Source organism: Oryzias latipes, chromosome 19 (genome assembly GCF_053564925.1).
Source record: "Oryzias latipes strain Hd-rR chromosome 19, Olatipes_Hd-rR_3.1".
NCBI lineage: Eukaryota > Metazoa > Chordata > Actinopteri > Beloniformes > Adrianichthyidae > Oryzias > Oryzias latipes.
In genome coordinates this window covers 21,379,661-21,393,999 of record NC_136255.1, presented here as the reverse complement: position 1 = coordinate 21,393,999, position 14,339 = coordinate 21,379,661, and the positions used below count along the sequence as shown (strand labels likewise).

Here is a 14,339-nt window from a genome sequence, read left to right as displayed (position 1 = left end):
ACACTCACCTCCAGATCAGCAACTTTCAGGAACAAAACTTCTAAAATGTAACAACAGACTGCATCTATCTCAGTGTTCGCCTCTCAAACAGTTCGGAGACTTCAGAGACACACTTTTTGCTAAAAGGTAGACATTAAAAACGGATTCAGTCCTCCATCTTTAGCTTCAGGATAAAAATTCAGGAGTCTCCGAAAGAGCTGCTTTGGAATGGGATTCACCTCGGATAACAGGGTCACAATGAAACAAATGAAAAATCCATTTACAGCCACACTTGGACTGATACCTCCATGATAATTTCATTAGCAGACGAGCTCACTCCACGGCATTAAATGTACTTCCATTACAGCTCTCCACAGAATCATACCTGTCAATTGGCACGATGGAGGCACCTCTGTCGCCGTAGAAACAATGGTTAAAATTTCTACAGCGGCGTTGGCTGAAAGGGGAGCTCGCTGGGAGGTTAAAAGCTTCTGTCTATTAACTGTGTAAATTGTTTGAACAAGGGAATGGTGTGTGCAGGAGCTGCTGGTGTGAGCCTGCTAACTGGCTCCCAAAAAGCAGCCTGAGCTCATGAAATACTGGAGCAATGACACTTAGATTGTGCATATATGTGGAGCACATTTCATGTTTGTGGAGCATATTATGAGGGGAGCAGCCTGTATTATTCACTGTACTGAAAAGAAAGACAACAAAACCTAAAATATAGGGTAATGAATGACAAATTCCCCTGAAGCTGAAAATTATTTACATTTATGAGAGTCTTTAGGAATAAAAAGAAGTAGAATGGTTTTCATTTCTATCATAAAACACCTGCAGAAATCAGTGCATCAGCAGCAAAAATAAAATAAATAAGATAAAATAAAATAAAACAAATAATTAACGACAGACAACATAACCTCAAGACACCAGAATGGCCAGAAATGATTTGCTTTAGATGTTGAATAAATCTGGTATCTTTGACCATAAACATATCAAATCAAACTTTATTTATTAATATAAAATGTACATTTACCTTCTATATACAAAAGTATTACAGTAAAAACCCAACCTACCCTTTATTCTCCCTCATCCTGTTAACAGACCCATGACCCCACTAACAATGAATACTTTAGCATTTATACTTAATAATATTAACAATACACTGAATTTGTGTGATATTTAATACATTTTCATTACCATTGATTTATCAATAGCTTTAGTGCAAACAATATATTTATAATTGGACTAAAATGTAAAATGGAAAACAGAAACTGAAAATAACTAAAAACACCCTCAAGAGGATTCATGGAAGGTGTGAGGGTCTTTAAATAGTCTGTTCCCAGGGGTTTAATGTCGTTTAATCCGTAAAAGCTTAAAAAAAGACAGCTAAGCCTCTACAACAGAGTCCTTAGATCAATTGTTATCAGACAGGGCACTTGATGGTCATTCTCAATTTTTAAGTACAAAATCAATTTTAAAATTATTAGTTAAAACATTAAATCATTTTTTTTAAGAATTTTGAATTAAATTGACAGTGTATTTTTGACAGTGTAGTGTATTTTCAACCTGACAACATTGAAAACTCCAACACTAGAGTCTTTTTTGACTCTTTTCAAAATAAGAAGTATCAATGGTGTCTATTTAGTCACAAAATTAATGATTTTTTTTTTTTAATATTTTCTTTTCATTTTAATTAATTTTTCAATACATTTTCTGAAAAGTTTAAGAGGAAAAGAGGTTTATAAAGTCAGATATAGATGGTTCCAGGTTGTGCCCTTGCAATGTGATAAAATAAGCGGCGCAGCGTTTAATAAAATATAGAAAACTAGAATAGTGGTTTTGGAGAGAAATTGGGTGCATGACAATAATAAGAGGAAACTTCTCAAAAGCAATTTTGTTGGTAAAATGAGTAGTGTAAATAAAGATTTGTTGACATTTGATAAGATTTGACACCACTTAAGGGGTTGTCATGTTCCTCTGGGGGATCCTTATTATCCGAAACCTCCAAAAAGATGAGCGAAGTGTTTGATTTCTTCTGTAAATGGCATCTCTCCTCTCCTCTCCGTCTCCGTGAGCGAGGCAGAGATTGCAACAAGACAAATAACGATCGCTGGGATTTGGGAGTTAAGGGCGCTTAAAGCAGGGGTTTAAACGCAATGACGTCAGCTTAATTAGGGGCCGGTTTGATCCCTTCAGCCTCTAAGCCCAACTTTGTTCTGTTCTGTCTGCGGTTGAGGAGGATGCTGGTCCGTTCAGAGGGATGCTGCTGACCAGACGGACCTGAGGGCCAGAAAACAAGGAAAAAAACATTTGCAGTTTCATTTTTCCCCCCCCCAATGCTTTGGTGAGACAGAAAAGAGCGGGAAAGAAGTCAAAATGGCAGACAAGGATAGCGTGGAGAAGTACCTGGACAACAACCCGCAGGTCGCCAAAGACTATTTCGATAAGAAGATTCGCGCCGAAGCTCTGACCGCCGCTTTCTCTCAGACTGTGGATGTCAAAGACACTGCTTCCTTCAAGGATGTTAACGCCATACAAGAGTCTGCCATCATCTTTGAGCTGGTTAAAGAGCTGCAAAAGGTGGAAAACATGGAGAAGAGCCTCCACAAAGTGTTACAGAGAGTCGCCTTGATCCTGCAAGCCGACCGCGTCGGCTTCTTCCAGTGTCGCTCCAGAAACGGAATACCCGAGCTCTCCAGCAGTCTCTTTGACGTCACCCCAACCTCCAAATTCGAGAGTAACTTGGTCAACCCGCAGGCGGAAATTGTTTTCCCCTTAGACATGGGAATAGTCGGGCACACGGCAAACTCCAAAAAGCCACAAAATGTCCCTGATGTGACAAAGGTGAGAAATCACGCAGGTTTTGTTTTTTTAGGAAAATGAGAGAAATGTGGAGATAATTGACCTGAAAGGAGCAGAGACACTCATTTCTGTTAACATCGTACATATTTAAAGTGTTTTTGAGAGTACAAGTAAGTATTTATAGCCTCGTTAATGTAATGCAATAAAGTTTAGACGTTTAGTGTAATGCTACAAGAGACTTAGGTCTAAAATTGGCAACCAGAAGAAAAGAAGAAAAAAATTATGGAACCTTTAAAAAACCCAACGTTTCAATTTCTAATTGAAACAGTTTTAAAATATAAATTAATCACATAAAATAAAGCACTTGACCCATCAGAGGCTGGATGTTGGTAAATACTGAATATATTCAGTTGAATTTACAACAATTTTTCTAAACCATACTTATTTAATTTTGAAAAGTTGTTTTCACAAAACTGGTGAATAAGATTAAAGATTTATTGATAAATGATTTAATTTGTACAAAGAAAACAAAAAAAAGCACTTTTTTGACCTAAAAATACCTCAAATTAATTCGTAGTACAAGAATCGAGTTGATAAACTGACAATTCTTTAAAGCGATATCTTTGTATTTAATGTGTTTCAGAATCCAAAGTTCAGTGACTTTGTGGACAAACAGACTGGATACAAGACCAAGTGTATGCTCACCTTCCCCCTCATGGCTGAAAAAGAATGTCTGGGAGTTGTCATGATGCTTAACAAAATAGGAGCTGATGCCTTCACCGCAGAGGACGAGAAGGTAAATAGAGACGCTTGCAGTCGGTTTAGGCTCTTCCGCTCTGACTTTGAGGACGCGGTGACTCTGAGTGGCCGGGCTGACCATTTCTGACCAAAATTAAAAAAAAACAAAAAAAAGAAGAAGAAAAAAGGATAGTTTTGATGTGAATTGCTGCTTTGCTGCTCGTGTGGAAAGAAAAAAAAAAACGATTTATTATTTTATGCATTTGCTTATTTTATTTAATTATTTATGCTGAAAGGTAAACAAAATGTACTTTTGATTTATTTTTATTTTTTGCTTACCTAATTAATGTCTAATGCCAAAAGGTGAACAACATTTATTTATGTGTTTGTTTGTTTCTTTGTTTGTTTGTTAATTTATGGCAACAGGCCAAAGCCCACAAAAATCACTGAATCATCATATAAACTTACGATTAAATAGGACTTGAAATATACAAATTTATTTTGGTTTTTTGCATTCATTTGGCATGAACTAAAGGTTCTGTGAAGGGTCGGGGTCTCTGTATAGTTGTTGGCGCTTTTTAGGGGTCATCCTGAACAGGACCTATTTGTTAGAGAATCCCAAAACTTTTGTTTACAAGCAAACTTTTACAGTAAATATCATTTTGGTGATAAAAAAAACCAAAAACATTCCTATTTAATTGATTTGACATCGATTGCATTTGAAGGAAGCAAAATCTATGTAGGAGTACTTCAAAAGGCTTTTTGTTGGTACGTCTGAGTCGTCACATTCAGGTTAGGTTTTAAAGGTTAAGCAGAAGACATGTGGAACGGCGTGATACCTTCAGATTTGGTTCCATTTAGAGAGGCAGTGAGAGCAACTCAAAAGCTGCTGCTTTTCAGTGACTAAAAACTCCTGGTGTAAACATGTAGACACAAGGTTTCATCAGACCTCTGCTGAGAAATCCAATAAATATGGAGAATAGGACATTTCTGGCCTCGGCTCAACCATCCATCAGCTTGTCAGTACGGATGCTAGAAGGCCGGGGCTACAGCGAACCGTTGCACAACTGTAGAAAAGCAATGAGAGCAATGCAGACGGAGCTGGAGGGTAAAAAGTACATTATAGCCTGCCTGGAAGCTCAGGGCGTTTTTAACTGAGACAAGGTAATGCTCTAACAAGCCGGACCAACCTCTGCTTTGGTCCTCAGCTCTTCCACAAGTACATGACGTTCGCCCAAGTCATCACCCTGCAGCATTACACGACTTACATGTTCAACGTGGAGTCCCGGAGGAGTCAGGTATGGACAGGTGAATCGCAGATGAAGGGCTCCCAAATCCTTCCAGTCAAAGTGGAACACAGCTTGGGTTCCTGTTCTCTGCTTTCAGGTGCTGCTCTGGTCGGCCAGCAAAGTGTTTGAAGAGTTGACCGACATCGAGCGACAGTTCCACAAAGCTCTCTACACCGTGAGGACCTATCTACAATGCGAGCGCTACTCTGTGGGTCTGCTGGACATGACCAAAGAGAAGGTCGGTTCTTGGACATTGGATCAGTTCTGCTTCAAGTTTCCAACCTGAAAAGAGACACACACAAAAAAAATGAGGCCCCTACTTTCCTGCGTCTTCCCCTACAGGAGTTCTATGATGAGTGGCCTGTAAAACTGGGAGACGTGGAGCCCTACAAGGGACCAAAAACGCCAGACGGCAGGGTGATAAAAACAAGCCTTCTGCTCACAAATGACCCTTTAAATGAATGGTTTTAAGAACATGTTTGTTTTCTTTTACAGGAAATCATCTTTTACAAGATCATTGACTACCTCTTAGAAGCCAAAGAAGAAATCAAAGTCATACCGTGAGCCAAACGCACTCAAACTCAACAAACTTAAAAAAAAAGGTTTAAAAAATAGGAAGATAAATGTTTACTAGTCATCTGTAGTTATTTAAAACAAAAATGAAAGTATTTCCCATATTTTTATAAGTACCATTAAGGCACAGAAGTGACCCGGTCATTGCATTTCCCCATCACATGTCGGTTTCCTCTGTGGCTTTTTTCAGTGGTCCCCCTGCAGATCACTGGGCTCTGATCAGCGGACTACCAACCTATGTCGCCGAGAACGGCTTTGTGAGTGCAGAGGAGTGGCCCTTAAGAGGCAGCAGACACTATCAACAAGCAGTTAGAAATTGTTCTCAAAAGAAACTCAAAATTTGCCACCAATTTTTTTTTTTATTTCTCTGAAGTTTGAGCCCAGAATGAAGGAAAAGAATTCAAAAATAACCATAGGAACACTATTTATGTCCCGCAGCGGTCCTGGACTGGGAGGACCAGACTGTTTTCACAATATTTCTTTCTTACTGCACCTTTGAGCAAAAATGTCCCCCCTGCAGGCCCCTGGTACCTGGTGAAAATAAATTTTAGTCATTGTGAACGACTACCCCACCTTAAAAATGGTAAAAACTGTTAAAAAAAAAAAAAGTAAAGAATTTCTTCTGGGGGTTTAAAAAAATATGTCAAAATCTACTAACGAATTCTGCATCACATTTGTCATCGATGGTCAAAGGAAGTTTTGAAATTATTATGGGATGGCCACAGGACCTATGGCTTGGTGGGCAGTTTGGGTGCAAAATGTGAATTTTGGCCACATTTGGCAAAAAAACTTAAATATAATCCAAAACAAACAAATCTTCAACCCCAACCACAGTTTATTCATCTTTGAATTGTTGGAATTACAAGTGGTTTGATTTTGGATGGCGTTAGTGTGGTGAGCTTGCAGAAATGGCGTTTCCCTGTTGCTCGCACATTTTTGACCAGAAAATTGTGAAAAGTTAATACATGAATCCCTTGCTCAAGCTAGATAAAATTATATAACATACGATATAAACACATTAGAAATGTGGGCGTGGTTAACAAAAAACCTCAGTTGCCAAGGAAATTCAAAAATGTACTTTTGCAGATTCTTCTAAAAATGACATAAACGTGTTCCTCACCTTCAGGCGACAAAAAAAATGCTTGCTATGGAGATAAAACCAATAGTAAAGAAGCCATTTTAAAAAAAAAAAGAGGGGAAGAGTGAGGGATGTGTACAGCTAGTGAGGGCAAGTGGAAAGGGGGCTGCAGGGGTCGGTGGCGCCTGTGGGCCATACAACGCCGCTAACAGCTTTAACAGATGCTCAAAATGTCATTGAAAAACTGCTCAAATCAACCGACTTAATGCGTTTTCGTAATCCACGCAGATCTGCAACATGATGAACGTGGCGGCAGACGACTATTTCACTTTCCAGGTGTGCTTTGCTCCATAGAACCCCATTCATGATGCTTTCAGGAGCTCCGAGCATCGGTTTGACGTACGTCTGTCTGCGTTTCACAGAAAGAGGCGGTGGACGAGACGGGCTTTGTCATCAAAAATGTTCTGTCCCTGCCGATCGTCAACAAGAAGGAAGAAATCGTGGGCATCGCCACTTTCTTCAACAGGAAAGATGGCAAACCTTTTGATGAGCACGATGAGCAGATCACTGAGGTTTGCTTTCTTCCTATCGAAGCTTCCTCCAGTTGTCTAGATGAGTGGATAAAGAGTTTTTATTTTCATCCCTCGTTTGGCTTTTTCTAGGCCCTGACGCAGTTCCTCGGATGGTCTGTACTAAACTGCGACACCTACGATAGGCTCAATCGAATGGAGTACAGGAAAGACATCGCCCAGGAGATGCTCATGTACCAAAGCAAGTGCACTCCAGCTGAGCTTCAGTCCATTCTGGTCAGTTCCTTCTCCTAAAACTCCTCTTTAAACCCATAAACCAGTTTTTATGAAGGCTCCTTTCTCTACCAGAACACCAAGGAGAAGTTTGACGCAGAGCCCGAAGACTGTGACCAAAAGGAGATGTACAAACTCCTGGTATGTGCCGATCAAATGAAAATCGCAGAGAGTCTCCATCCACAGTCAATGAAACCGTGTTTTTGGTCCAGAAATCAAACATCCCACCGGCAGACAACGTCGACGGGGAGAGTCTTTACTCGTTTGCCTTCAGCGATTTCCCAGTATCGGAGTTCGGCCTCATCAAGGCGGGCATCCGCATGTTCTTTGAGCTCGGAGTTGTCGAGAAGTTTAAAGTTCCTGCAGAGGTGAGTCTGACTGGAGAGTTTCCCCAAAGACTGGCTGCTCCATTTATCCAACAAGTTCATTTTTTCCATTCATTCAGTCTTCATTGTTTATATTATAGACGCTGGTGAGGTGGATGTACACGGTGAGGAAGGGTTACCGTGCCATCACCTACCACAACTGGAGGCATGGCTTCAATGTGGGCCATACCATGTTCTGCCTCCTGCAGGTAAACTCCCCATTTCAAAATCCTTTTGTCCTTTTTTACCATTTTGTTCGGCTGAAAGTCGTCATTTCCCTTCAACAGACCGGAAAACTGAGGAAGTACTACTCCGATTTAGATGCTTTTGCCATGGTGGCCGCCGCTTTCTGCCACGATATCGACCACAGAGGAACCAACAACCTCTACCAGACAAAGCAAGTTTTTCTTTTAAGTTTGGAAGAAAACACCCAACCTTCATCTATGTCAAACCCATTGTTTTTGCGATTTTTGCAGGAGTGCATCCCCTCTGGCCAAACTTCACGGCTCCTCCATCATGGAGAGGCATCACTTGGAGTACAGCAAAACGCTGATGGGAGAAGAGGTGGGACTCAGTGTTGGTTTGGACATTCAAGAGAAACCATTTTCGTTGCATAACGCTTGTGTTTTGGATGCCTATTTTGCTGTTTGCAGTGCTTGAACATCTTCTGTAACCTCCAAAAGCGTCAGTTTGAGAACGTGCAGCACTTGTTTGACGTCTGCATCATTGCCACAGACCTGGCGCTTTACTTCAAGTAGGTTCAACTGAACACAAAGGGGGAAAAAGCCCATGTGTTTTTGTGGAGAAGAATGAGAAAGGTCAACTCGTGAGGAGACATTGGAGTATTTTTGTTGAAATAACTTTTTTTCTGTGCTTATTTTAGCTGTTTTGTCGATTTTTTTAATAAAATTTTGAATCATTCAAAAACTAAAAATGTTCGTTCCTGAAGTTTACCGACCTAAAATAATTCATAAAGTTATGAATGAAGAGACAGGTTTGAATAATCCCTCTAATATCTTGTGTGCTGAGGCCAGCTTCTGTTTTAAAAAAAACTTAAAAGGAGGAGCCTGCATCTCTTTCAACTGCAGCCAATGTGCAGTCAGGCGTCCTGCTCGAGGACTCGATGACCTTCAAGCCAGGGAATTGAACTCCGACACCTGCCTAATCCTCTGATCCAAGGCCAGTGTGCACTGTCTGAGGAGAAAAGTCACAAACAGCCAAAATCTTTTCTTTAAAATAGGCAGAATTATGGGAATTCTTTTCTCATTTAATTTCTCTAAATACTTTTTTTTGCCTTACTGGGATGTTGTGAACATTTAATTCATGAATCGTTGAATCAAGCTGAACAAAACGATATGACATGACATACAATTGGAGCATATTAAGAGTGTGGTTAGCAAAAAATCTCTGTTGCCAAGGAATTCCAAAAATTTACTTTTGCTGATTTATCTATAAGTTACATAGAATTGTTCGTCATCCCCAGGCAATCAGAAAATAAAACCGTTGCTATGTAGCTAAAATCAACAGAAAAGTCGCCATTTTGAAAAAAGTGGGGTTTTTTTCCATGAATGTGTCACATGCAGCCCTGACCAGGGTGGAAGGGACAAAGGGGGAGAGTGAGGGGTGTGTAACAGCCTCAAAGCTGGTGAGGGCGGGTCAAAGTGGGGCAGCAAGGCATGCAATGCAGCTCGCAGCTTTGATTTTGGATTGTTTCTGAACTGAAAAGCCGAGTTTTAATGTAGTGTTTTGTTGATGTCTGTCTTCTTTCTTTTGTCCATTCTTCATCTTCTCTGTCCTCACACAGAAAGAGAACCATGTTCCAAAACATCGTGAACGCCACAGAGCCGATGACGGACGAAAAGGAGGCCACTGCTTACATTTCCAACAACTCCATCAGGAAGGAAATCGTCATGTACGTGTCTGATCAAAATCTGAGAAAAGTTTTCCCTCTTAACTTTGGAGACAGGTTTTCTAGTGCGGCACTTAAAAATCATCAGCACTTAGTCACCTTCCCTTACTGACTGGCTGTCTCTCACCTCCAGGGCCATGATGATGACAGGATGTGACTTGTCAGCCATCACCAAGCCTTGGGAGGTGCAGAGCAAGGTGAGCGACCTTCAAGTGACAAAAAAAGTGGGAAAAATCTCACCAAACAGTTTATTCAAGGCTTTTTTTAAGGATTCTTTCTTGCTGTAATCAAAAATTAATTTTCTGTTGATGAGCTGAGCTTTTTGCTTCTAAATAACATCTGATATTTCCCCTCATCGTGTTCTCTCCAGGTGGCTCTCATGGTTGCTGCTGAATTCTGGGAACAGGGAGATTTGGAGAGATCTGTTTTGGACCAGCAGCCCATTGTATGAGTTCCTCCCTCTTATTTTGACATATTCATCGAACTGATTTAAAAATTTATATTTTTTCGGATTTTTTCTCCCTCAGCCCATGATGGACAGAAACTGTGCTGAACAGCTTCCCAAGATGCAGTGCGGCTTCATCGACTTTGTGTGCTCCTTTGTGTACAAGGTAAGAGTTTTTTCACGGCTTTGAGGGGGAAAACATGATCAGTGATGCAAATCTGTGGGGATTCACTGAAAAACATCAGATTTATTTTGTTTTTATATACTTGACCTTTTGTTCTCATTTGGAATCTCAAAAGAGTCTTCTGATTTTTTTTCTTTTTTGGCACCATTATAAACTATATTTTCTGGGAAATTTTGGCTCATTGGCACACAAAAAAAGGAAAAACCTTCCAGGCAGCCCAATCCTGGTCCTCCAGATCTACCACCCTAAAAATCCTCCTTGAATTTAGGAGAATATGCGTTTGACACTATAAATATAAACCTACTGGTATGCAGGAGGGATGGAACTATACGTTTTCCCTACAATTCGGTTCAATTATTTAACACATGGTTTGGTTTTATACTGAGATGGAGGCCCTAAAGGGACATTTAAAAAATTAGTGCTGTTATATCGTGTAGAATAGAAATGATCCAATGCACAATAGAAATGATCTGGTGCTCAGCATAATCGCTCTAATGCACGCTAGAAACAATACAGAGCACACTAGAAAATGAACCGGCAGCACTAGAAAGATCTGGCAGGTGAAAGAAATGATCTGGTGACACTAGAAAACAATTTGGCCTCTCTAGAAATGATCTGGTAGCCTTGGAAACGATCTGGCCGGCAAAAGAGAGGATTTAATGGCACTAGAAACAATCTGGTGGCACTAGAAATGATATTGGTACACGCTAGAAACGATCTGGTGCGTACTAGAAATGATGTTGGTACACGCTAGAAACGATCTGGTGCGTACTAGAAATGATGTTGGTACACGCTAGAAACGATCTGGTGCGTACTAGAAATGATGTTGGTACATGCTAGAAACAATCTGGTGCGTACTAAAAATGATATTGGTGCACGCTAGAAACGATCTGGTGCGTACTAGAAATGATGTTGGTGCACGCTAGAAACGATCTGGTGCGTACTAGAAATGATGTTGGTACACGCTAGAAACGATCTGGTGCGTACTAGAAATGATGTTGGTACATGCTAGAAACGATCTGGTGCGTACTAAAAATGATATTGGTGCACGCTAGAAACGATCTGGTGCGTACTAGAAATGATGTTGGTACACGCTAGAAACGATCTGGTGCGTACTAGAAATGATGTTGGTACATGCTAGAAACGATCTGGTGCGTACTAAAAATGATATTGGTGCACGCTAGAAACGATCTGGTGCGTACTAGAAATGATATTGGTGCACGCTAGAAACGATCTGGTGCGTACTAGAAATGATATTGGTACACGCTAGAAACGATCTGGTGGCACTAGAAATGATGTTGGTAAACGCTAGAAACGATCTGGTGCGTACTAGAAATGATATTGGTACACGCTAGAAACGATCTGGTCCGTACTAGAAATGATATTGGTACACGCTAGAAACGATCTGGTGCGTACTAGAAATGATATTGCTAACACTAGAAACGATCTGGTGCGTACTAGAAATGATATTGGTACACGCTAGAAACGATATGGTGGCACTAGAAATGATATTGGTACACGCTAGAAACGATCTGGTCCGTACTAGAAATGATATTGGTACACGCTAGAAACGATCTGGTGCGTACTAGAAATGATATTGGTACACGCTAGAAACGATCTGGTGCGTACTAGAAATTATATTAGTACACACTAAAAACGATATGGTGCGTACTAGAAACAATATTGGTACACGCTAAAAATGATCTGGTGCATACCAGAAACGATATTGGTACATGCTAGAAACAGTCTGGTGGCACTAGAAATGATATTGGTACACGCTAGAAACGATCTGATGGACACTAGTTGGCTTCTGGAGCATCAGAAACCATAACTAATAGTTTTAAGTTGTATGTTTTTGTATGTCTTTTTAGGGACTCTGTGGATCCCTAACTAACATGTCTGTCTTTTTTGTTTGATTGTCAGGAGTTCTCCAGGTTCCACAAAGAGATCCAGCCCATGTTTGATGGTTTGAACAACAACAGGGCACACTGGAATGAGCTGGCTGAGGTATACAACGCAAAGATGAAGGCTATCGAAGATGAGAAAAAGAGACTGGAAGAGGAGGAAGCCAAGAAAGGTAAAGAACAAAAACATGGAGTTGTGTGTAATCTAACTTCCTCAACATATTTAAAATCTTGACTTTTTGTGTGTTTGTGTAGCTGGTGGAGGCGAAGTTGGGAAATCAAAGACCTGCACGATCTCTTAAGACCTTCTGTATCCGGACCGATGCCATCATCTAGACAAAAAAACTAGTCTTTTCCTGTCTGTCACCCCCATTTTTTTGGACATTTCATCACCATAGGTCTCTCCCCCTCCTCTTTTTGTGTGCACGTCCGCTCTGCAGTGCAGTCTGGACCGCATCCTCAGGGAGGGCGGAGAGCGGTCGAACTGAAACTGGCGGGACTCGGAGTGTAGAGGACAATGACTCCAAAGATGGATGACTTGTTTGAAGTTTTTGTGATCGACTGCTTTGTTCAGAATTAAAGCCATTAGAAACAAACGTTTAGTCCACTCAAAAGAAATCCGACAAAAGACGCGTGCGCCAGTGCAGACAGCATTTCTAGTAGTTATTACTCTGTGCGTGGCATTAAAAAAGATACAGTTCATTTGAACAAAGGAACAGCAACAACATTATTACTTCTGTTCTAATTATGGTTCAATTACTGAAGTCTTAGGCTTTTTATGAGTGATTGGAATATTAATCTGGAAACGTCTGTTATCTTTAATGTGCAATTCATCCATTTATTTATTTATTTTTCTGAGTTTTGTATTCATGCGTGAGGAGGTGGGGACGAGCTTGCCCAGAGGTCAGGTGTGGAGGCCGCGTTTTTGAACCGCGTTCGTACACTTCGATCAAGCCCAAAATCACTCTCGCCTCCTTTCCCTCTCCCCACTTGTATATATAGCTCACCACATGGAGGTTTAACAAATGTCAACTTTTACCTGCTTTGGAGGCTTTTAAAAACTTTTGCTCCTCGTTGGTCGGGCAGCAGATCTGCTTCCTCTGTAAGAAGCTTTGATGGGATTTGATTGCCAGCCAGTGTTTTAGATCCACACAGCTTTAGACTTTAAATACCCTTCTTACAGAGAAGGCAACCGAGGCTGTAAGGCCTCATCATGTGCAGACAGTTTGTGCGAATCAATCCAGCGACAGCAGCATCTTACAACAAAGGCTTCAGGGCAAAGTTCTTTGCCTTTTTGCACTGATCAACTCACTGTAAATCAATGTTTCTTGTAAAATTCAAAGCTAAGGCGGTCTGAGCTTGCTGTGTCGTGGCTCTTCCTCTTACGCAACGTCGTCTCCTCTAATCAATGAGGCATCAATCAGAGGCGTTAAATCCTATCAGTAGGGTTTTTGCTGCTGTGAACTCTGTCAAAAGAAAAACAAAAGTCCCTACTGAAATAGCTATTTTTTGGGGTGAACTTTATTGAAGTTGAAGAAATTTTCTGTCTCCACAGTTTTACTTTTGATGCTTTAAGTATACTTTGAGACATTAGAAATCTGTTTGTTGTATGCTATGAACTCAACTGCATGTATAAGTCATGTAATATGTGTAAGCAAATATAGGAAATCATGAAGGACTAAACAGAGGAGTGGTGTCTTTTTTTTTCTTTGGTGAAAATCATCCCCGGTAAATAGGAAAAAGGACGTTTTTGGACCGAGATGGAGGAATGAACGCTGGAATCTTTGGGCTTAGCTGCAACTGTGCTCATTGTCAGTCATATATCGTGCAGGATCTTAGAGGCTCCAAAGCTGGATGAGCCTCAGGAGAAAGAGGATCAGTGGATTGATTTTCATCCCTGCCTGATTCAATGCTGTCTGGCCAACTTCTGGTCTGTTCACAGCAAAACCGGAGGATTGCACAATGTTGTCACTTTATAAAAAACAAAAAAAAATGACAAAAGAAATTTAGAGTAAATCGTTGCTTTGACAGAAAAAAAATCATTTAATTCTTACATTAAGACTAAGATAATCCTTTTTCAGCTTTGAACCAAATACTGAGTTCATATGTTATATTTAGGTGGAAGAAGAAAACATTTTTGGAATGATCCAAAATAAATTCCTCCCTTTGCATGCATGTGCAGGCAGGAACTCCTGTCCTGGGAAAACAGATGTTGACAGAATGATTGATCAGAAGTAAATTCACCAGTGTAGCCGGGGGCCTGAATCTTA

The 14,339-nt window shown here is 40.5% G+C and overlaps 1 protein-coding gene across 1 annotated transcript; it reads left to right on the top strand.

Moving 5' to 3' along the window:
• The first annotated feature begins 2,180 nt into the window (after nucleotides 1–2,180).
• On the top strand, nucleotides 2,181–13,752 carry pde6c (phosphodiesterase 6C, cGMP-specific, cone, alpha prime). The gene is made up of 22 exons (XM_004080270.4): nucleotides 2,181–2,823; nucleotides 3,425–3,577; nucleotides 4,728–4,817; nucleotides 4,906–5,046; nucleotides 5,151–5,225; nucleotides 5,304–5,368; nucleotides 5,572–5,638; nucleotides 6,748–6,795; nucleotides 6,882–7,031; nucleotides 7,122–7,265; nucleotides 7,338–7,403; nucleotides 7,475–7,630; nucleotides 7,729–7,836; nucleotides 7,915–8,024; nucleotides 8,104–8,191; nucleotides 8,281–8,381; nucleotides 9,432–9,539; nucleotides 9,670–9,733; nucleotides 9,907–9,981; nucleotides 10,064–10,147; nucleotides 12,089–12,242; nucleotides 12,325–13,752. The coding sequence occupies exons 1-22, from the start codon at nucleotides 2,356–2,358 to the stop codon at nucleotides 12,369–12,371; spliced, it is 2,562 nt and encodes an 853-aa protein (XP_004080318.1). The 5' UTR covers nucleotides 2,181–2,355; the 3' UTR covers nucleotides 12,372–13,752.
• The last annotated feature ends 587 nt before the right edge of the window (nucleotides 13,753–14,339 follow it).